The sequence below is a fragment of the Sinocyclocheilus anshuiensis genome, unplaced genomic scaffold (genome assembly GCF_001515605.1).
Source record: "Sinocyclocheilus anshuiensis isolate Anshui unplaced genomic scaffold, SAMN03320099.WGS_v1.1 scaffold392, whole genome shotgun sequence".
In the NCBI taxonomy this organism is placed as follows: Eukaryota; Metazoa; Chordata; class Actinopteri; order Cypriniformes; family Cyprinidae; genus Sinocyclocheilus; species Sinocyclocheilus anshuiensis.
In genome coordinates this window covers 2,236,030-2,260,340 of record NW_015557091.1, presented here as the reverse complement: position 1 = coordinate 2,260,340, position 24,311 = coordinate 2,236,030, and the positions used below count along the sequence as shown (strand labels likewise).

The following is a 24,311-nucleotide window of genomic DNA, read 5'->3' as shown; positions in this document are numbered from 1 at the left end:
TCAAAAGGTACACTTTTGTACCTTTTAGGTACTAATATGTACACTTTAGGTACTAATATGTACCTTTATGGTACCAATATGGACTCTTTAGGTACAAAGGTGTGCCTTTTGAAAAGGTACCGCACCAGTGACAGCTTTTGTACCTTTTTTTCTGAGAGTGTATACGATACAAAATGTATGCGTATACAGCTAAAAGCATCTCCGTGTGGATGGGGCCTTATTAGTGATAGAAACACATAGCATTATGAAACTACACAAATCACTCCTGACGTCCTCTTACCTAAAGCTGGATCAGCGCAGTCTTTGTATTGTTCGGGTGTGCAGACGGTAGAGGTGCCTGTGATAGAAAGCAAAAAAAAAAAAGACAAAATGTTGTTTAAATTGCTAATCATCTGTAAAAATAATCAAATCAAACTCAGCATTCCAAACTACTTTCAAAGAAAAAAGTTAAACCTGTTAAAATTACAATAGAATTCTGTAGGTGTGAAAAAGCAAGCGTGTGGAGAGATAAAAAAATAAAATAAAATAAAAATAAAACTCCACATCCAAACAATTGCCAAAGAAAAAAAATATTTTAGAAATAAAATAAAATAATAAAAAAAGTTAAGAAATCTGCACATTCAAAAATGTATCAAAGAAAATAAAAGTTGTTAATATGGGCATTGAAATGAAAATGCACTATTTTTGCAATCTATTCAAAATATAAGCTTCTTGCTTAATTCTACTGTGAATTACAGTTTAAATGCTAAAGCAGTAAAGGTCTGGTCTGTCTGGTAATGTGTTGCCTCCACACCTGGCATGTGCACCATTCTGCAGTTGCAGTTTTCGAGCAGGTAGCGGGTCTCACAGTCGATGCGACAGGCCGTGATGCTGTAGGTGGAGAAATATTCAGAGTCCATCGGTTCGGATCTGCAGTCGCCCCACGGCGGAGGAAGATACTGGAGCTAGAACATAAAGTTTTATTCATTAGTGGCAGGACAAAGCTGTTCAATAACAAATCAAAACACACTAAGCCGAGCCAAAGAGCACAGCAATCAAAGGACTAACAGCAGAGGACATCAGCTGAATATAATAAAACCCACACTGCAATCAGCCACTTTTCACAATCTAGAAAAGCATGTGAGTTTTGAATGCAAAATTTCATAGAAAGAACATGATGGAAATCAGTGAAACCTGAAGAAAACCAGAGATATGTATACACGTGTGTGTGTGTGTGCAACATTTTTATCTGCCATTTTTCAATGAGTCAAGCACTATTTATTTTAAAATGTTTTTAAATAAAATAAACAATTTATATATATAAACAGACATTTAAAACAATTTATGTAGTTCAATTAAATGATACAATAAATAAATCTTTTTTAAATTGAAAAATAAATAGACCTTTAAAACTGTAAAACATAACTAAATAAAACAACTGAATAATAAATTAATAAATCAAATCATGAAAAGGGAAAAGCCTCATTTGAAAGTGATTACACTCTTAGTTACTATAGACACTGCAATGACCTTAATCAATATGCAAATGAGTATTTTTTGGATCATTTCCAAAAAAAAGATACAAACACAGATCCACTAGAAGATAACAAAAAAGCTTGACTAATTGACTAACAGTTGCTAAGGCAGGATTGGTCAGTAACGTTTTTAAGGCGGGGCTTAGGAACAGTTCAGTTACTGGAAGCAGCATTGCTGCTCATTTCTTAAGTCATTAAAATTATATTATTCTCTTCTTATGAAATTTAAGAGCCTTTTAATAAGAATCTTATAAAAATATAATTGGATTTTATATCATTTTGCATATCTAATGGCACCAGTAGAGAAGATAATCCTCCCATTAAATTAAGTCACTTTTTGAAGTCGCCTGCAAAAAGCGTCATGTAATAGAGAGTTTATGATGGATTCAGAGTGCTTTGAAGTTAAAAATGAAGAGGAAGCAGAAAATGTAGGTCAGTAAATTGAAAGCAAGATTAGTAGTGCGCAGTTGCCTTTAGCACTTGGTTATTTCAGCTAATTGATCTATTGCTAAGGGTCGATTAATGAAGACGTATTGATCTTGGCCGTGAGAGCTGCATTTGCCTTTGATCCACTGAAGCCTGTAAACGAGCGCTTTTCCTGACCTCCTGTCAATTAGTGCTCCCTAGAAACTGAATTAGATACTCATGAGGAGTCACATGACCTCAGTGCACACAACCATGCATAAAAATAAACACTGCTTGCATGGCTCAATAACAGAAACACTGTGGAGGACTAGGAGTAACATTTAAAAATGAAATATTAATGAATCAATTTCATAATTCAAAACTAAAAATGGAAATCATTTTTAAATCAACAGACATTTATTTTTTACATATTTTCTTTAATATATTTAAATAAGATAAATAGTATTTAAATAACAAATGAATATTGTTGTACTAAAACAAGACATTTAAAATGGTTTATGTAATTTGTGTTTTAAAATGTAGTTGAATGAAATGAGTTTTAAATGTCTTTAATTAAATTTTTCAATTAAAAATTACCTTGAAAAATTAAATTAATAAATAATTTTGAAATGCACCTTGTAATTCACAAATACAAAATAGAAATGAATAAATCACTTTTAAATGCACAAATATTACTTAAAACAATCGATTAATAAATAATAATTAATGCACTTTGTAATTCACAAATAAAAATAGATAAATCACTTTTTAAATGCACAAATTAAGACATATTTAAAAGTTGTTTACATATTTAACAAAAAGTAGACATTTACATTTTGTGTTTTAAAATGTAGTTGAATGAAAACTTATTTTTCAACTTAAAAATGTGTTTAAAACCTAACTAAATAAAATAAAAAATAGTAAATGAATACATTTTAAATGCACCTTTTAAAGCATTTAAACAATGCAATTATTATCATTATCCATTATTATTAAATCTCCACTGTCACTTTACTGCATAGAAGTTTGTATGCATACAAGTTGCATACATTTGTGACCCTGGACCACAAAACCAGCCATAAGGGTCAATTTTTCGAAATTGAGATTTATACATAATCTGAAAGCTGAATAAATAAGCTTTCCACTGATGTATGGTTTGTTAGGATAGGACAATATTTGGCAAAAATTAAGTTTTACTATATATACAGTAGGAAATTTACAAAATATCTTCATGGAACATGATCATGATCTTGGCATAAAAGAAAAATCAATAATTTTGACCCATGCAATGAATTTTTGTCTATTGCTACAAATATACCCCAGCGACTTAAGACTGGTTTTGTGGTTCAGGGTCACATTTATTATTATTATCAATATTAAAAACATCTGTGTTGCTTAATATTTTGTGCAAATATAAAAAGTCTGGTTTTCTCCAGGTTTATAGAGATGATGGTGTAGATGGAGAGTAAGTAGGGCAGATGATATAAGGACATGTGATAAATGCGATATGTGTAGCATTATGTACCAGTTGTTGCTGACAAGACACAAAAGTTTGAAAACCAGGGGCCACACCAAATCCCAGCTGATCTATGAAGGGCGGCTCGTCCTGGCTGTGGATCTGAACTTTGATGCCCGCCTCGTACGAGGTTTCGTCTGCGGGGAGACATTAAACAAAATTATTTACAGAGCGGGAGATTTGATGTCTACCACCTCGAGGCATATATATAATGACTTTATAATGAACTTTATAATTACTTTATCCAGAATGCCAATCCATGTTTTGTCACTGCCTCTGGATATAAAAAGTCTCCTCTAGAGCCATTAAAATGACTAAGATTAATAGATTATAAATACGTAATCTTCACTAGCATACAAGTACATCAATTCTGAACACTGACCGCATGTCATCTACAGCTGATTAAACTGCACTTTGATACTCGTTACTCTTTGTTTCGTATTTATTTTCTGTGCATGATTATGTTGAAAAATTGCAGCATGCCACAGAAAATGAACGAGGCGTCTGACGCAGCAGTAATAGGGCAGGTGTACTCAGTAAAAACGACCAAAAAAAAAGACCTAACGTTGTTATCTCCACATCCAAATGTTCTACCACAAGTGAAATCATTTTGGGGCGACCACTTATGGGTGAATTATGCTAATGTGCAATGCTGCATATCAGTTCCTTCAGATATGATGTATCTTGTCTTTTTGAAATATTATTTTTTGGAACATAATTGAACCAAGAAACCTGCACAGTTTTTATCTTATTTAAAATGTGTCAGCATTTCAAGCCTATGTGATGCATATTGTCATAAGGTTTCATTTAAAACATCATGTTTGGATATTATTTAACTTTCTGTCTGAAACTTCTGAATTGATAAAATTATTGAAGAAACACGTTAGTAATATGAATGAAATGGTGGCTCTTCGACAGTAAATAAATGATGAGAAACACATCACTGATGTCTTTTTTAATGTATTGATTACCTGTGTCACCCCAAACCGGTAAGTACTCATCCTGTTGAATGTCCAGCATGATTTCCAGCCCATTTCCTGTTCCGCCTTTTAAAGTTGTCAACAAGGGGTTTCCATCCAGACCAGAGTTGAACGTGTAACATTTCCCATATCTTGTGTAAATCTGTGGGTGGACAAACCATTAAAAAAATATAATAAATATAAAAATACCAAAAAAGTAATAGTATAATATCTGAAATTATATTTTTATATAATTAATATCCAATTTTATGTATTTATTACCAATTGTATTTATATGGTAATCATGTATACTGTATACTACTTTTCAAAAGTTTGGGGTTGGATTTCTTTTTTATATATATATATATATATATATATAGAAATGAATACTTTAACACATTTATAATGTTAAAAGGGATTTCTATTTCAAATGAAACCTGAAAAAATTTATGGTTTCCACAAAATTATGAAGCATCACAACTGTTTTCAACATAATATAATAATAATATATTATGCACAAATCAACATATTAGAATGATTTCTGAAGGATCATGTGACACTGAAGACTGGAGCAATGATGCTGAAAATTCAGCTTTGATCACAGACATAAATTACATTTTAAAATATTTTCAAATATTAAAGAGCCATTTTAAATTGTACTTAATATTTCACAGTATTACCGTTTTTACTGTATTTCTGAACAAATAAATGCATCTTCCTGATCCCTAATCAACTTAGATGATATACTGATCACAATTCCTCACATATTCAAAGCAAGAAAAAATGTTGACACGTGGTTGATGTCGACACACTTTCACTGTAAGAAAATCCAATTAACTGACAGCAATTTAAAGAACAGGCTTCATCCCTTTTGTAGATAATAGCTGCCTAAATCTGATGGTCCTGACGGTGTTTTGACAGTGATGCAGCGAGAGACACCGGCAACAGTGATGAGTTCAGTCATGGTTTCCTGACCCTGCTATGACACTAATGAGTGAGAGATCTTCAGGCTCTAGGGCTTCAACAAGGACTGTCTCCCGCTCACTGCTCGGGAAACAAGCTCAACCTCGACAGCACACAAAATACTACAGCTATATTCTGCCTGCTTTATCCCTGTGGGTTCTGAGATGTTTCTGCAGGAGAATGATGAATACAAGCAGGATAATTAAGGGGCAAACAGAACAGCTGAAGATATAGAACATCTGACGTTACTGAAAGATGATGTGATTTATTTGTTCAGTGTTACAACAGGTTTTCCGATCCCAGTTAAATGTACACAGATTACAAGTAAGCCATTCATAAGTTTTCATTCAAAAGAACGGACTAATAATCACATACAAACACAAACTATTCAGAACACCTTAGCAATTGCCTAGCAACACCCTAGCAACTGCATACAAGCACATTAGTCTACAGAGAACACATTCTAAAAATGACACCCTTACAAGCACTAAACTACTCAGAATACCTTAGCAACTTCACAGCAACACCCTAGCAACCAAAAACAAACATTTTATACTACTCAGAATATCTTAGCAACTGCATGGCAATACCCTGACAACCTCACAGAACACTGTAGCAAATGCATACAGACCCACTAAACTACGCAGAATACCTTAGCAACACCCTGGCAAACACAAACAAACATGCTATACCACTTAGTAACTGCATACCAACACATTGACAACCTCACAGAACACCCTAGCAAACGCATACAAACACACTAAACCAGTCAGAAAACCTTAGCAACACCCTAGCAACCACAAACAAACAGACTACTACTCAAAACAATTTAGCAACTGCATAGGAACGTCCTGACTACCACACACAAACGTTTTACACTACTCAGAACCTCTTAGCAACTACATAGCAACACCCTGACAACTTTACAGAACACCCTATCAAATGCATACAAACCCACTAAAATACTTGGAATACCTTAGCAACTTTAAAGCAACACCCTAGCAACCACAAACAAACATGCAAACACTACTCAGAAACTCTTAGCAACTACATAGCAACACTCTGACAACCTTGCAGAACACCCTAGCAACCGCATACAAACCCACTAAAATACTTGGAATACCTTCGCAACTTCAAAGCAACACCCTAGCAACCATATTTTTGAAAATGTTATTCAGTGCCACTAGTGGTGCAGATATTAAACACTTGACCTTTAAAAAAGGACACAAATAAGCAAATGAATTCGTCTGACACAATCTCACTACAATCGCTGTTGCCACTTTCTTATCAAGCATCTGACGAGTGCGATGTGAGGTTAAGATTGATTATCTCAAAATCTCAATTTACATCAAAGTGCTTCGAGCTAAAATGAACCGTTGTTGTCAGCATGTCGCTGCATCACAGAGAATTTGTGTTTGCCATGTCGAGTTCACGGTTTACCAAAACACACCAAATGAGCACATTGTTTCTGAACAATAGTGGAAGCCTCTCTCTCTCTTCCCTGTTTCCCAAGTAATTAACTTCATTCATTCTCGCGCCGCACCAGGCGAGAACTCATTTAGACTGATGATTCAGAGCTTTGTGCATATGTAATCTGCAAGTGAGCGTGGATTCGTGGAAAGCAGTGATGTTGATTTCACATCAGATTTTAGCTATGTGTACAATTTCATATGTTTAAACACTGGAAGGGATTTTGGGATTATGAGAGGTAGATTGGTTTTCCATCTGATAATGGAGAAAAAGAGGATCAAGATATTAAGTAAAGGAGTTTAGCTGGAGGCAGGTTTTAAACACATCTGTGCAAAGCACCAACAGCTTTTTAATAATTCATGCGTCTTCTATCCAGAAATTTGTCAGAGTGCAGTTTCTGTGCCAGTAGATGCTATTGAGATTTTTAGCCTCAGGGTTTCTGCGAACAGTCCTCTAAATCTGCCATACGTCTCTATAAAAGAAAAGAGAACATTAAAAAAAATGTTGATTCTCATGACAAATGCAGCCGGCAATTTAGCAAATAAATGATTGGAAGTGAACATTTTATTTATGAAAACATACAGGTGAATCTGGGGAAAACCTTTCATGAACACGAGCAGCTCATATTTCACCCCAAGATCAAAATCTATTCTCATTATTATAATGCAAAACAAAAAACTCATTCTTGTTATAATGCAAATAATAGTATAAGAGTATATTATACAAATACATAATACATATTACATAAATATTATAAATGTTACATATTTTACTTCGAAATACAAAAATGTTATTACTTTATTCATATGATTTAACTTATGTATATTTACGTATATTTATACAAAACAGTAGTGTTAATTATACTGCATTTAATTTATGCTTATATTTCTTTACTTATTTAATTATTTTAAATGATTACAATAATGAGAATCTACTGCCATTGATAGAAATAAGAATTATATGGAATTGACAAGAGAAGTTCATAATTTTTTTTTAAACCTATTATATTGGTTAATGCAAAATATTAATATAATCAGACAAATAAAATTATAAAAAAATATTTTTTAATTTAAATATTTATATTTTAAATATTTATTTTTTCCCCTTTGATTTTGAGGTGAAACATAACCTAGACATGTTTTTGTAAGATTTAGCCATCCACACACACATATAAAACACGTTAATGCAGTAGAAATGGTTTTTGCGATCTCTGCTGATAGACTCTGAGCTGATACAATGGGAATCACTCTTATTTCTAATCCATTTTAACACCTTGGCCTGCGCTTTTCTCAGAAGGCGTAACTAGGCATTCTTAGAAACACAACAAACCCCCTCAGCTAGATTTATTCAGGTAGTCTAATTAATTGTTTTAAGAGCTTTGATTAATTACAACTTTGACTTGCTTTACTGGCTTATCCTGAGCAATGAATGCTAAATCCAAATGTGGCATCTGAAGTGCGGAGAACTGTTGATCATGGTGAAAGTGCTGTTTACATACAGGGGTGAAGTTCTTGTGAGTGCAGTTTTCACCCCGGAACCTGCAGTCCAGCAGCATGTCTTCTAATTGGTGGCCCAGCCTGTCAATCATCTCAGTGGTGTTGAGCTGGTAGTCCGGAGGCGGGCTGTAGTTGGAGAAGTCCAGAAGATGCAGCAGCCTGTCGCGGTGTCGACTGTGTTTGAGCATGGAAACGCTCTGGCGGTTGACCGTGTGGTTCAGGTGCATGATGTCCATCCAGTAGCCGCTGTGGTAGAGGTCAGCTTTGGTGAGGCTGGACACGCGGAGGAGGTTCTGGTTGCAGAACGTAACAGCTGGAAACGTCATGTTGTGAGACCAAACCATGTAGATCTTGGTCACGGCCGGGTAGGAAAGAAGATACAGGATTCGATTCCACGACCATGTGAAGAGGAGCCCCAAGCAGACAAAAATAGCTAGGAGCCAAAACAAGCGTTGGGTTTTAGATTTGTATGGCGAGAATGCGTGTTTTAGCCCGTGGACTTTTGTTCTAAGAACAAATGCGGTCGTTGCGTCCTTAACGCTGTGGGTTAAAGTCATTTCGAGTCTTTGCCGGCTGCTGCGTCTCTTGGCTTCATCCATCAGAGAGTCTTTGTTTATTGCCTCCTGATTGGACACAGACAAATCCTCCATAGTGTTGTTAAACTCTGAACCTTGGCTGCAAAGTTTCAAAATGCATCATGCATTTGGTCTCGATGTAGAAACATGATCCTGAGATTGATGACCACAATAATCAAATTAGCAGAAAAAATCCCAATGAATTCATTAAGCTTTAATATTCTGCATCATTGCTTGTCCATGCAAAGAAAAACGAAAAATACATAAAGGCAAAAAAAAAAAAAATTTGTACATTACAAGCTGTGCTCCAACAAAGATCATTAAGATAAATACAGCTAATTTCAATCTCACTCACAGCCTAGTTTCTCCAGGATCCTCAGGTTAATTTGTCTTGCAGAGAAGTTGCTTGAACAAATCGGATTGAGTTTTCTCTCTCATCCTTCACCTCTTCTCTCTTCTTCGCCTTCATTTTTTTGTACAGAACAACTATGTGAGGCTGGCTGCAGATTCTTGTTGCTTTCCCCTTTGTGTGAGAGCGCCCAGCCCCTCCCGCTCGGCTCAAATTATTCTGTCGATGGATTTGCAGCAGGCATATAGATCCATTTGTCCCTGCATCTTGCATTCCTCAATCGGGAAACCCAGAAGCTTACATGTTTCTTGTATTAAAGTAGAAAAATGACCAACTAAGAGCGCACAAGAGATTCCTGGAGGGTTTGTCATTTATCAGACCTGCTTTTTTCTCTCTCTTCATTGGTGCTTTGGGGGCCTTTCACAGTTGTTTATTTTACATTAATATCAACAGTCTTCTCATGGGACATATTTTGGTTTTATTAGTATAATGTTTATGTGCTCTAATGGATTCAATCAACTCAAATGAGGTCAGATCAAATGAGGTCATACTGGTTATGAATGACGCAAAACTGATACAGTGGACATGCAGCCGATCATTCTTTTTACTAAATCATGTGCTGCTGACACCTGTAGGACACTGTAAACTGCTATTTTACTTATGTATTATCGAATATTAAAGTCTATATATGTACAGTAGGGCCAAGAAGTCTGAGATCATATCAAATATCTGTGATTGTTTTTTTTCCTTCTTAATTAAAATGCTGAAACTGATGTCAATCTTTTCACTCAAAATATGATTAGAATAAAAATTGTAATAAAAAATGTATAATGTAAGAATTCTGACAAGTGATCTCAGACATTATCATGTACAATCTACCGTGTTTTCAGGATGATGCATTTAATTAAACATACCAGGCAAGTATTTTCATATATTCTCATCTGTAAAAGCCCAGTTAAATCTCTGTTTATGCTTTGACTTTATTATTTTTTGCTCCGTAACATCCTTGCCTTCCTGAAAGAAAATGACCATAAATATAACCTATAAAAAATTAATTTCAGGCATCAGTGACATTATCAGCTTCAGCTGAATGTGACTGAACGCCATCAAAATAATACTCATCTGATCAAGAATTGCATCAGGTATGTCTTTTAAAACAACACAAGGGCATTCTGTAACATAAAATCACCTCTCTCTAACTATTTATCACTGCGAATCACAGTTTTGGAAGATTGCAGTCTGCCCTCATTTGCCTGCCAATACGTCTGAGCAGCCCCAGAATAACCACCCAGTTTATCATGCTCTTTTTATCAGCCACTGGACTTTCTGTCGATCTGCATAAACAGGATTTCTGCAGGTTTTATGAAGGTAAATCTTATCATTTTTAAAGATGTTTAAAAAGTCCAAGTAAAGAAGATTTAAGGAATAGATTGGAGGGAACATAATATGTCAATATGTTCTCTAAATGTAAATGTCCAGGGAGGACAAAACGAGTTGTATTAGCAACACTTTAAAGTTTAAAAACAAAATTTCCATTGCTTTTTAACTCATTTTACTAAAAACAGCTGTCACACTTTAGCTTAATGACCAGTTCTCACTATTAACTAATAGACAATAAACAATAAACTCTTAATTTGCTGCATCTAAAATATTAATTAATATGTGCTATATAAGTACTAATAAACAGCCAATATGCTAGTATTTGGGTCACACTTTATTTTAAGGGCCAGTTCTCACTATTAACTAACTATTAACTATGACTTTTGCCTCAGTAAACTCCTAATTACTGCTTATTAATTGTTAATAATGTACAGTAGTAGTTAAGTTTATGTATTGGGTAATTAAGGTTGTATAATACATTCATGCAGAATATGTGCTTTTTAAGTACTAATAAACAGCCAATATGCTAGTAATATGCTTGCTAATAAGCAGCTAGGTAGTAATAGTGAGTATTGGTCCCTAAAGTGTAACCAACATAGCTTAAGGCTAGAATATGAAAATAAACTTTTACTGTACCTTCTGATCACAATGCAAAAATGTGTTCATGCTTAGTACGGTCTTGTTTTCCAGTGCAAATTTCTACATATTCTTAAATCAAAATGAAGTGAGTTTATGATTAAAAAGAAAAAATATCCACCAATGGACTTGGGAAAAACAACTCCAAGTAAAAATAAGCTTTCATACCCATTTACAGATGTTTGTTCTTGTTTTTTTATTTATTACTATTATTTTTTACATTTCATTTTGTTAAATTTCTCAGAAAACAAGATATCATTTGCATCTCAAGTAAATGTACCTTGATTTATGTTTAGATACTTGTATCGGAGAACAAGACAAAAATGCTGAGGAAGATGTACATTTTTAGCATTGCATACAACATTTAATGCCACAACTTTATCAATTCAAGACGTTCTGCTCTGAAGTAAGACCTTTTTAATGCTTTCATTTATGGAAGGGTGAATTAAGGCTTTTTAAGACCCTTTTAAGACCTGCAGAAACCCTGATAAAGAGCTGCACACATAGAATGAGACAAAATATCTGACCTACATTAAATGCAACCAACTACAGTTTGTTTGGCATTTGTTTGTCATTTAAAGGATGCCACAATAATAAACTGGTGTGGAAAACTAAAATAATGGCATTGCAAAAAAAAAAAAAAAACTGCACAAAACACCTGTAGACATCATGATCAGAATTGATGTCCATCCAAAAGTAATAAATACAGATTATTTCATAGGCAGAACTGAACAAAATGGCAAATATACCGTCTTGTGGATATTTACTGCAGTTTGCTTGCCACAAACATAAGTGTTTTTCTAAGTAAGTTCTGACCTCACAACCTTCGCCGTGATTATTTCGTCCTAAAAAGAACTAATTACAAAGTCCATCTAGCCCATTTACTTCAACAGAAATGAAACCGGTTCATTTCATGAGCTCATTAGAGCTGAAAAGAGATTAAATTAATCTTCCAACCAATAAAATTTGCAGCTGCTTAGTAGCTGTATATCTCAAAGTCATCATCATTATTCCATAACATTACAGCTGTGCTCCATAATATTCCATTCTTGTGTTTATTTACCAGACTTCTCAGGATTGAAGAACTATCTGTATTTCTTGCTCAGGTAACATGTTTCAGTGCACGCTGATATAAATATAGATGAGAGCTGGGTCTCTCAACGGCGGCTAATTTTCTCCCAGTTACGCTGGAGCCACAGTCAATATTTCTCCGTCTTGGATCATTAAACCTCATGGATTAATTTGTCTTTCACAGGCAAAACTTCAAGAAATTCAAAAATCATCTAGTTTTCTGCTGCGTTGTATTCATTTGCATAAACTAAGATCGTTAACTTATTCCTCTGAGCTCAGTTTCTAAAATAATATTCAACTTGCGTTTTGGTCATTTAATTTTGATCATCTAAAGAGTGCAAAATGAGTTCATTCCAACTGGAATGATCAGTACTCAAACGTTCTTACCTGATGCCGTTTGCCCAAAAACAACTAATCAAATTAAAGCTTACATGAATAAATCAAATAAACTCCTTAAGTCTAAGTGGTCAGCAACTTTCCATTACAGTTTAGTTAGCAGAAGCTTTTTACTATTTATTTTTGACTAAAAATCATATAAATATGATATGAAAAATAATATCACCTCTTGCATTTTTTTTTCCAGAAGCTGTAATAAATCAAAGCTGTTGCAAATATTCTCCACGTTTTTCTATTTCTGCAGATTTAGAAGGTATCCCATTTAAAATTTGTACATATTTAGGCACATTTGATCATGCTTTCAGCTACCAATAAAATAGTACTCTCAGCTAAGATTAAAACATTGATTCATTTCTCATATTTGCCACACAATTTATCATATTTCCCACCAAAATCAGCATAGAAAAAGCAGAAAACATCCTCACATTGCATCTGGGCCTGATCATGCTGTAAATCTTCCAGCATGCTAAACTCTGAATTTAAAACAAGCATCTTGGAATGATTCAAAACAAATCATTGGCCTTTTTCTAAAGTGGCAAGCAATGAATTCAGATCTATATCCAATTGAATACTAATGAAGAGACCTGAAAACAGCGGTCGATTGATGACAGCCTTTAAATCTGGAGCATTTTGCTGAATAAAAAATTACGAACGTAATTTCACTGCATCTGTAAGGAAATACATGTGTGGATGAATTACTTGAGAAAAATGCCAATATTTTTGGCCATGAGTGTACTATGATTCCCTCTATGACAGCTCAGGGTTAAGAGCCTTGTTTAATGGTACAATGATGATAGTTCATGAATCACTCCAAATGGGGCTTAAAAGCCAGATCTTTAACCACTAAACTACACCACCAGTCAGATAAAATAGTGAGGGTAATTGAAAGAGATATGACGATAGCTGAGCCATCAGACTGGGACGGTTTCTACCTGTCCCACTGTCAACCGCTGTTGAAGTGGATCAGTGGATCAGTGAGTGACAAATTATTGATTCAGACACAGTCTTGGATCACTTCTATTTTGATTATTTAACAAATCAATGCTCTAATGCCAAGTGCAAAATTCACATACTTACAATTTGTAGAAGTGTATGATTTACAGCCGTTTGGTAATAAACCTCAGCACTCCAAACTTTAATTATCAATTAGTATCAGGGAATAAAACCCACATGGCCAACCTTTACAGAACATCTGTGAATTACAATCTTCATCTGCTTTCAAATTAGTACCTTTTCTCAGGGAACATCCTGTTAATGTCCCGAAGGACGTCTGCTGGTTCTGTAATGCATAATTCCATTAAAGCGGCACTGTGGACTCTATATGAGGTTTCGTTCAATAAAATACATGTGCTTAAGCACTAATTTGAAAACAGAATTTTAATGAGCTCGAGTGGAGCAATAAGCACTACGGCTGCGTCTCAAGAGCAAATGGTTATTTTTGTGTATGCAGCTGTGAATATGAAATTTAGAAAAGGGAAAACTAATATAGATTAAGCTCCTCTTAAGATAAAAGTAAAAAAAAAATTCTGGTCCCAAAATATACGACAACAAAAATTATTTCTTAGAATTGAATACTGAATTACTGAATGTTTTTTTTTTTTGTGATTAAAGATTAAAGATGATTAAAAAATAATTTGGAAAGGCAACTAAAGAGATATTTTACCCCAAAGAGGGCGATAGAGAAATAGTGTATGATGATATGTAATAATGATATGGGGAAAAAACACATGCAAAACATTTACATAAGATGAATCATTTAAGCACTTGTTTATATAAAATAACCACTTTAAGAAATATACAGCATTTTTATTTTTTTGCATGTTTAATCATTTTAGTGTTTCATAAGAACGTCTCGGTTACATATGTAACCCTCGTTCCCTGAAGGAGGGAACGGAGACGTCACGTCGGCTGACCGACGAAATTGGGATCTCGCTTAGAGAGACCAATCCACTTCGAGTGTAGAAGCGAAAAGCTGAATATGCGTTGCATCTGCTGCCTACTTATACTCACGCTGTGATCAGCAGCAGCTGGATGCAATAATCGCATGCCAATGTGCATTGGCTCGTTTAGTTTACACTCGAAGTGGATTGGTCTCTCTAAGCGAGATCCCAATTTCGTCGGTCAGCCGACGTGACGTCGGGAGTGACCGACTGAAAGGGAACTCTCCTAAGTACTTTATATAGATTATTTTGTAATATATTCAACAAAAACAGGCATGCATATATATATGTGCATATATATGTGTGTGTGTGTGTGTGTGTGTGTGTGTGTATTTTACTATGATTAAGATACTATAAGAGTTTTTATTAATATTTTGAAACAGTTTTTTATATACTATTTCCTGTTTTAATTTTAGTACATAAAGTTAAATTAAATTCAAATGAGAAATGTCGCCTTGGCAAATAGATGAAATAAAATGTTTTATATATATTATATTCTTTTATTTCAAGTAACAAAATGTGTTTTTTAAATTGTAATTTCAGTTAGTTATCTGAGATTTTTTATATATTTTTTTTATAATCTTCACCCATATTGAATCACCATTTATCTCAAAATATAAGTGATCATTTCAAATTACCAACATAAAGCTGTAACATTTAAAAAAAATTAATTACATTTAAAAAATATATGAACATGAAAATGTTATGTGTATAGAGACCAACAGGTCTTTTTATTGCGATTTAGTTTTTTAGAACAGGAAAAAAAACGAACAAAAAAAAAAATTGCCTTTAGCGCTATTTTCTATACGACTAATGCCACCCAGATAACGTCTAGAAGTCCTGAAATGAAATCCTTCCCTTTTTTTATTGGCCCATGCTCCATATTTCAGGACTTTCATTGAATTCATCATAGCAGTTTTATTGAGTGCATCAGCCCAGTGCACATGTGTGTGATATATGAGTGGTTTAATAGGAGCAGCGTTCACATTTCAACAGGCGGTTGGTCTGCCGTACGGCTGCACATCACTAAATCATGTCAAGTATCTGTGGTGGGGTGTTGCTGAAATTTTAAAATCACATCTCCTTTACAGGGAGGCTGCGCTCAGACTATCAGAATGAACCTGAGCGAGTGGAAATGGACAAGGACGACCCGTCCTCTTGTGAATATGCTTCTATTTAAGCTGGAAATAAGAGGTCCTGAAACTGCTCTGCAGGGATCGCAGCTGATTTATCTCCATTTACAATGAGCTAAAGGGGAAAAAACATTTTGTGGCAGCTATTGATTGCTGCTGCTTTGCAGTTTGTGGCCTACAGAGGTATTTATCTGCAAATGTATACAGATAGGAAGAAGCTTTTATGTTGTTCAGATTTCATTTTTCAACGTATGTATTATGCCGGTTCAGACTACACGATTTTAGGCCGATTTTTCCACGATTTGCTTGACGTAGGGTGTCGTGGGGATTCGTAAACGACAATGGGCGTCGTTCCACGTCTGCGATGCTTCACAACATCACGACAGAAAGACTAGCATGTTTAATTTTTTTCCGGTCGTCCACGACGAGTTCTGTCACATTGGTGACGTTGACCAATAGCAGCACAGAAGCTCTTTCATACACAGGTTTCAAACATGGCAAAACAAAAGAGAGATGATGGTGCTGCTAGGTGGAATTATGAGATGGAGGAAAGGTTCGTGGAGCTGTGGCAACAGTACTCCTGCCTGTATGATGTGTCATTGAGGGACTACCACGACAGAACAAAGAAAGAAAAATGCTGGCGAACTATAGCGGAAGCGCTTCAGCAATGCTTACACTCTTGTTTTCAGAGCCTTAAATAACAGGCTATAGGTTTCTACCCTAAAATACTTCATTTTATATATTTTATATGTATGTATGCATGGTTATATGTATGTGTGTATGTATGTATGTATAGTTATATATATTATTAAAAAAATCATTTATACAAACATATATGTAAATGAATATTGATGTATACACATACACACATATTGTTTTAGTGTGACGTCACAAATTTTCTTGATCTTTTTATTTATGTATAATTACATTACATTATTATATATGTTGCATTATTTTATTTATTATATAAATATAATCAATTTATATGGATTACATTTAAATATATATTTTTTATTTAAATAAATGTTTGTTTTTGTGTGACATCACACCTTTTTTATATTTATTAATTCATTCGTATTACATTATTTATAAAGATGTGTGTGTGTACTGGTATTCACTACGTTATGAGTACCAAATGTTCCCACAAGTATAGTAATACCAGTCAATTTTGACCTTGTGGGGACATTTTTTTAGGTCCCCATGAGGAAACAAGCTTATAAATCATACAGGATGAAGTGTTTTGAAAATGTAAAAATGCAGAAAGTTGTGTGTAACTGTGTGTTTGTTTGTGTGTACCTGGTATTTATCACGTTAAGGGGACCAAATATCCCCACAAAGATAGTAATACCAGTAAATTTTGACCTTGTGGGGACATTTTTTTAGGTCCCCATGAGGAAACAAGCTTATAAATCATACAGGATGAAGTGTTTTGAAAATGTAAAAATGCAGAAAGTTGTGTGTAACGGGTAGGTTTAGGGTAAGGGGATCGAAAATACAGTTTGTACAGTATAAAAACCATTACGCCTATGGAATGTCCCCATTAAACTTGGAAACAAGTGTGTGTGTGTGTGTGTGTGTGTGTGTGTACAAAAAAGCCTGTTATTTACATGCTCAAAGAATATTGAACTTTTCCACAATTACTGACAAAAAAAAGTTAATTCAATAATCTTGAACAAAACTGAAAATCAAAAACAAGTCTTTTATCTTAAACAACCTCAGGCCAACATCACTGTTGAAAAAAAAAAAAAAGCCTGTTAAATAAATCTCAATAATCCTCACATCTCCATAGTCAACAAAAACATATTTAGCCTCAAATCCAGAAACAGACCTAGATTCGGGCTGAACAAACATTTCATGTAGCCTATCTACAATGCAATCATACATCAGTTTGCTGTGGAAAACATTTATCTCTTTGGTAACAGCGCCTTCTTGTGGCCACAGTTAAAGTTAAAGACTAGATGAAGCTAACCTGTGTGGTCATAAATGATGTTACTAGTGCAAAAAATAAATTATGAAAGCCTCCTTTAAATACACACGAATTGGATTAATTTACAACGAAACCACCACAAATCCAAACCAAACAAGTGTGTTCCCTAGGCACTAACTGTTAATAACTGCAATATATAAAAACATAGTTACAAACAGTGATCAAAGCAGATTTGCATTTAAAGTTGTTAAAGGGAGACCCACGGCACTCCGTCCAAATGACTGAGAGAGTCAGAAGCCAGCGGAGGAATCAAATTAGTTGCACCGCTGCCTGGCTGCTTCTGTATTCCCTAAACGCAGAGTCTGCCGGGAGACGAGTGTGTCTGTATCAGTAAATAACAGATGCTGTTTTCTTCAAACCCAGGGCCTTGTTCTGCGACTCCCGAATGAGAGAGCAGCGCTGAGCACAGCCTGAACAGACCTGTTCTGTCACTCACAGTGCGTGAACAACCTGCCTCAGGTTTAATACGCACACTAACTCAAGATTTGGAGTTAGTCAAGAAAGGCTGGACTCTCTTCACGGATCGGTTCACCCAAAAATGAAAACACTGTCATGTTGTTCCTAAACCTGTAGGACTATTTCTCATTTAACCACTGTGTGCTTTGGGTCATTGTCATGTTGGAAGGCAAACCTTCTTCCCATTGACAACACAAAATGAGATATTCTGAATCTGAATAATCTACAAGCCTTTTTTTCTGCGCAATGTAGCTTTAAAGTTTAAGAGAGATGCAAAAGCATATAATAAATGTGGTGCACATGAGTCTATGTGCTATATTTAAAATCTTCTGGAGCTGATAGATTTATGCAAGGAACAGACTGAAATTTTAGTTCACATAATATCTTGACAACCACCACTAGCTTGTTAATGAGAGTTGCCATAAACTCAACATGAAATGGCATTTACAACCCATTTTGCTTACATAATCTGACATGCTTCTTAGTGCAACAGGAAATTCAGATTTAAAAAAAAAAGTGGATCAAGACTCACTTTTATTGATTGGACTGATAAAAAATGGTGGAGAGGAGATTAAAAATAAGAATTTTTATTTTATTTTATACAAAATTCTAGGAGATTAAAAATAAGAATTGTTGTTTTATTTTAAACAAAATTCTAGAATTATTTAGAATTGCAGTACTGGCTTATTTTTTGAGGCATAAAAATAAATATATTAGAAAACTATAATAACAAAGAATTTATTTTAAATAATGTACATTAAAAACAATAAAATATGCATTATACAAAATATATAAATAAACATATATACATTTGATAAATAATGTAATATAATTATAAATAAGTACAAAAAGAATATTTGTGATGTCACACAAAAATCAAGCATTTATTAAAATATATTTTAAAAATGTAAAAATTATATATAAAACATGTATTATATTTATATAATAAAATAAACAAATACATTCAAATAAAGGACATAAATAATACAATTCTAGATGAATATCTTATGAGGCATAAATGTATTATATTTACATAATAAAATAATCATATGTGTATTATATAAATATGTCATTATAAATAAATAAATAAATATTTAAAGCAGATTTGTAACATCACACAAACACGTTTATTATTATTTCTAGAATTATTATTACTAATTCTTAATTCTGAAATTATTTAAAGTTGCTATACTGGCATATTTTCTGAGGAATAAAAATATACAAAAAATACAAAACAAATGGATTATAATTTTGTAATAAATGAATTAAGCATAATAAATAAACTTAACGTGTACTGAAGAACTGTGCACAATAAGACTAGGAACATGCATTAAAGAAATAAATGGATTTTTAAGGAAAATATAAAAAAAACACATTTACAGTAAACGCACTTCACACAAAATTAGCAAGCAATCTCATTAGTCTTGTTAAAACAATGTTTCAGTTCCGAGGCTGTACTTTCAACAGTGTGCATTTTAACATGAACCCCAATTGACTTGGGGTTTACAGTGCATCACTGTAAACATGATTATGATTTGCGTCAAAATTATTTTCTGTGGTTCACAAATGTGATCAATAAAGTTTGTATTGTAACCTAACGTTTCCTTTAATGTGCCGTGTTGGCAAGCTGTGAGTTCAGCATATCATTACATGACAAACAAAACACAACATCATGACAAATATTCAAGAGGCCCAAATCGAAAATATTGCTGGACAAAGAGCTACTGATCAAATTAGGCATGTGTCCATTGAATCAGACAGACCACAGCTGAGCCTCGCCGTATTCATTTCACATAGCGACACAGATACTGATCCGATCTCATCTGAGATGACCATCAGCAGACGATTACATCCACAGCCGGCTAGCATTTCCATCCCAGGCTGCATCAGACGCAAATTAAACATCATTAGGTGAGAACATAATGGCCAAATGTTCAACCCCGGAGTATTAATCACAATCTAAATTAATTATAGATACTTTAAAAGATATTTGAAATGTTTGCTCGTGCATTTGAGCAATTACTCATGAGATTCTCATACCACAAACAGTATTAGAGTATATTGAAAGTCCAGGAAGTGAAGATTTTAATCAGCTGTACAAAAGGGCACGTATTATTTGGGGAAATCTCGGTTTACACTGAAGTGGTAATGAAATCCATGAGTGATGGTGTGAACTGACTGAGATGTGCGCTATAGATCTGTTAAAGTGTTATGGGAGACAAAAGCTCTGCACATAGGAAAGTAATACAAGTCACAAGGTCACACTGCTGGAAAGGCTGTGAGGCCTCATTGTTATTCAGAAACAAAACAAAACAAAACAAAAAAATAGAAAAAGGCCAGTCTGTGCCCTCTAATGTGATGCAAACCTTCAGAAAGATCTTCTCAAATGTTTTGGGATTTTTCACCGGTTTTGTGACACCAGTCGTCTGATCGATGGATTTATTTCCTGATGCCACGGAGGCATTTCCTGTGTATTTTTCACTTCTGTATAACAGTTTGATGCTATTTTAGGTTTACAATGAAAGGAATCCATCATGATGCTATGATTTATAACGCAACTTCTGAAATATGGCATTAATAAAATAAACACTCTCTGACAATTTAACATATGGGTAATAAACTGTCAGTGGCAAACCCTGAAACACAGTGTTCAATTTTAAATTAGGATGATCAATCAAGAAGTCTAGGGGAAGCGTTTGACATTGATCCGCAACTCCATTTTACCTTTTATTTTTAAATTATGATTTAAGCAGCATTTAACTGGATCAGATTAAGTGATTGCTTTAATTCTGGAATTTGCAATATTGGCACATTTTATGAAGTGCAAAAAAAAAAAGAAAAAAAAAAAGAATAAAATAAAATAAATATACATGATATAAATGAATAATCAATGTATAATCAAACAATTATGAAATATTATATTTATATAAATATACAAATAAATAAAATATAAATAATTAATAGGCATTATCTAATAATAAATATATACATACATAAAAATAATATAAACATACTACATTAAAACTGAACAAAAAATTTGTTTTACGTAATGTACATTTATTTTTATGTATTTATATATTTTAGATAACACGTTTTATTTTATTTATTTCTTTATTTGTTTATTTATTTAATGTGTTTATTCAAAATAAATAAAATAAAATATATAAAAATAACATAAAATAACATGCATTGTATAAAATTCTCACCCCCCAACTCACGACCCCAAACCCCTCTGTAATATGAACCCTGGCTAACCTGACTCTACCTTCACCTCGATATCTTATTACATTGCCAATATTGCGTTTGAGGCACCTTAGGGGTCATTTCTCAAATAGAGATGGAATCTAACATTTGAAATAATAAACTTCGAGTAAAGGCACATTATTTCAGTTCAGAAGAAACACATTTTGGGTCTAATAAAGGTGGCTTCCCTGATGCATATTGGGTTTCAAGAATAATTGAAAAGAATTTGTCAACTGACAGCCATTTAACAGTATCATTCAGTCCAGCAAAAGACCTTAGCCTGGGAAATTAGATGCGTTTGGTTTGCTGTTTCTGTTTCGAGTGATTCAGACTCCCGGCTGGCAGAAACAAGCTCATTAGTGTGGGCAGCTGTTAGCTGTGTGACTAAGATGGAAAGGAAAGGGGCTCAGTACATTCTGCTTCTGTTCGCTCCATCTCTCCCTACAGCACTAAATCAATGCCACATCCATACATTTCATCCCCAAATCACTTCATCCCAGCCCTATCTCATTTTGGCTCACCCTTATGCTACTCAACCAGAACCGCAAAGGCATCTTTACACCCATCTCATGCCATAATACTCCATCTAGTACCCATCATCCTCCTTTCATTTCCAGAGCCACTGCTACAACCTATCATCATGAGATCTGTTCAGACATGCCTTCATTTCAAAACAAGCTCATGCCGGACCAAATGCTACACCATTTCCATCTGCTTTTGAAAGAGGCAATTTTTCTTTCATTCCAAAACAGAAATATCATATATATAATAAAGAATCACCCCCCCTTTAAAATAATCACATTTTGTTGCTTTGCAGCCTGAAATGAAGACGGACACAGTTTTTGTTTTATCCAACTATATTTACTCAGTGCAACTTATAATATCCAAGTGAAAGATATAACACCAACATGTCAGAAAAAACATCACTGATCACAATCACTGAGTTGGAAAAAGGCTTTGCTTTTTCCAACCTTCGCACCTTAAAGATTCTAAAGCAGATGAAACTTAAACTGAATTATTTGGCCTCAACACCAAACGATATGTCTGGTGGAAATCCAATACAGCTCACCGTCATCGTCCAGTAAAGCATGGAGGTGGTCATATCCTGTTATGGGAGTTTCTCTGCAGCAGGGACTGGAGCACTTGTCAGGATAGAAGGAAAAATGGGCAAAATATTGTCAAAATTCTTTCTGCCCTCTGCCAGAAAGTTGTCAATGGGAAGAAGGTTTGCCTTCCAACATGACAATGACCCAAAGCACACAGTGGTTAAAGGAGAAAAAGGTGAATGTCCTTGCATGGCCTACTCCGAGCCCAGACTTAAACCCCATTGAAAATCTGTGGAATGACTCTAAGACTACAGTCCACAAATGCTCACCATCAAATTGAACTGAACTTGAGCAGTTCTGCAAAGAAGAGTGGGCAAATATTGCAAAGTCTACATGTGCAAAGTTAGTAGAGACATTTTCCAACAGACTAAAGGCTGTAATTAAAGCAAAAGGTAGTTCAACAAAATACTGACACAGATACTGACCTTTTTCAAACTCAGTTTTTTTCACTTGGATGTTATAAAACTGATTACACTTCAAATGCTAACAATACTCTCAAAATAGATATGAACTTATGGAAGCACATATTGTACCATACAACAATAAAGTGATTAAAAATATGTATAAAAAATGGTACAGTACAGGACAAAAATAGTTTGTATTTGTATATATACAAAGCATTTTATGATGACGGATTGTACTTGGCTTACTTAACATCCTACATTTATTTTACATTAAACATTAATCAATATAAAACATAATGGCTCTGGTACAGTGAAGTACTAATATATACCATGGTGCTGTAAACAATGATTTTTAGATGGTACTTCAAATAATGCTATGGATTTCCATGAGCAAACAAATAAAAATGTACAATAATGCTACATGTTCATATCACCCTGGTAGGATGTCCAAAAACCATTCAATAACACAGTACTTTTTGTTTGTGCTGCAAGATGAGTCTAGCGCCTGAAGAGACCAGAGCATCTAATGCTATTATGAAGCAAAGCATGCTATCCCATTATTAGGCAGCTAGTGTAATGTGGCTGTAAAACAGCTTATGTGTCAGATGCACTGCACAGTCACACTGTTTTCCTTGCAAAATTACCCTGGAGTGACCAGAACGTAAGCCATAATACTCTTTCCACTGTTGCCTTGGGTACGCTAAGTTGGCAGGGAGCTAATATTTTGAGCCGCTCTTAACTGACTAGCTCATTTACGCATTACACAAACTAAAGAGTCCTGCTGGGCATGAAAGTTCCCGCTGAAGTAAAAGGCACAAACAGAGGCATTCACACCAACAAGTACTGCAGTGACGAATCCTGTTTTAACCTACTGCTGGCCGAGCTAATGTTGGAACGCTAAGTCATTTAGCTAACTATAGCGCTTGTGTTTTTTTGTTGCTGTTTTTAGCCTAAATAGGAATTATTTCCAACACACACCAAGACAATTATAAAAAAATTTTGTTAACGTGGCCTACAAAGCCTAGTTTAGACTATATGCCATGTTTTCTTGACAATTAACATGGTAAAACGTCTCAGGTTACTTATGTAACCATGGTTCCCTGAGTAGGGAACGAGACACTGCGTCCTCTAGGGGTCGCTATGGGGAACGCCTCGTCGTGACCCGTGTCTGAAGCATACATTGAAAAAACACCAACTCGTTGGCCGGCGACAGCCATGACGTCACTACCGGTGCGACTATAGTATAAATAGGCGCCGGGAGCACACATCATTCACTTCTTCGTCTGAAGCTTGCGTCCGCAGCATGGCAAGA

The 24,311-nt window shown here is 34.5% G+C and overlaps 1 protein-coding gene across 1 annotated transcript in view; it reads right to left on the bottom strand.

Moving 5' to 3' along the window:
• The window catches only part of LOC107677325 (acid-sensing ion channel 1-like), a 40,476-nt gene that overhangs the window by 9,574 nt on the left and 6,591 nt on the right, over positions 1-24,311 (bottom strand). Inside the window, exons 2-5 of the mRNA XM_016472209.1 lie at positions 4,407-4,557; positions 3,445-3,572; positions 794-944; positions 281-337 (exon numbers count right to left, since the gene is read on the bottom strand). Coding sequence (XP_016327695.1) covers positions 281-337; positions 794-944; positions 3,445-3,572; positions 4,407-4,557 — 487 coding nt within the window. The remainder of the gene's footprint in view (positions 1-280; positions 338-793; positions 945-3,444; positions 3,573-4,406; positions 4,558-24,311) is intronic.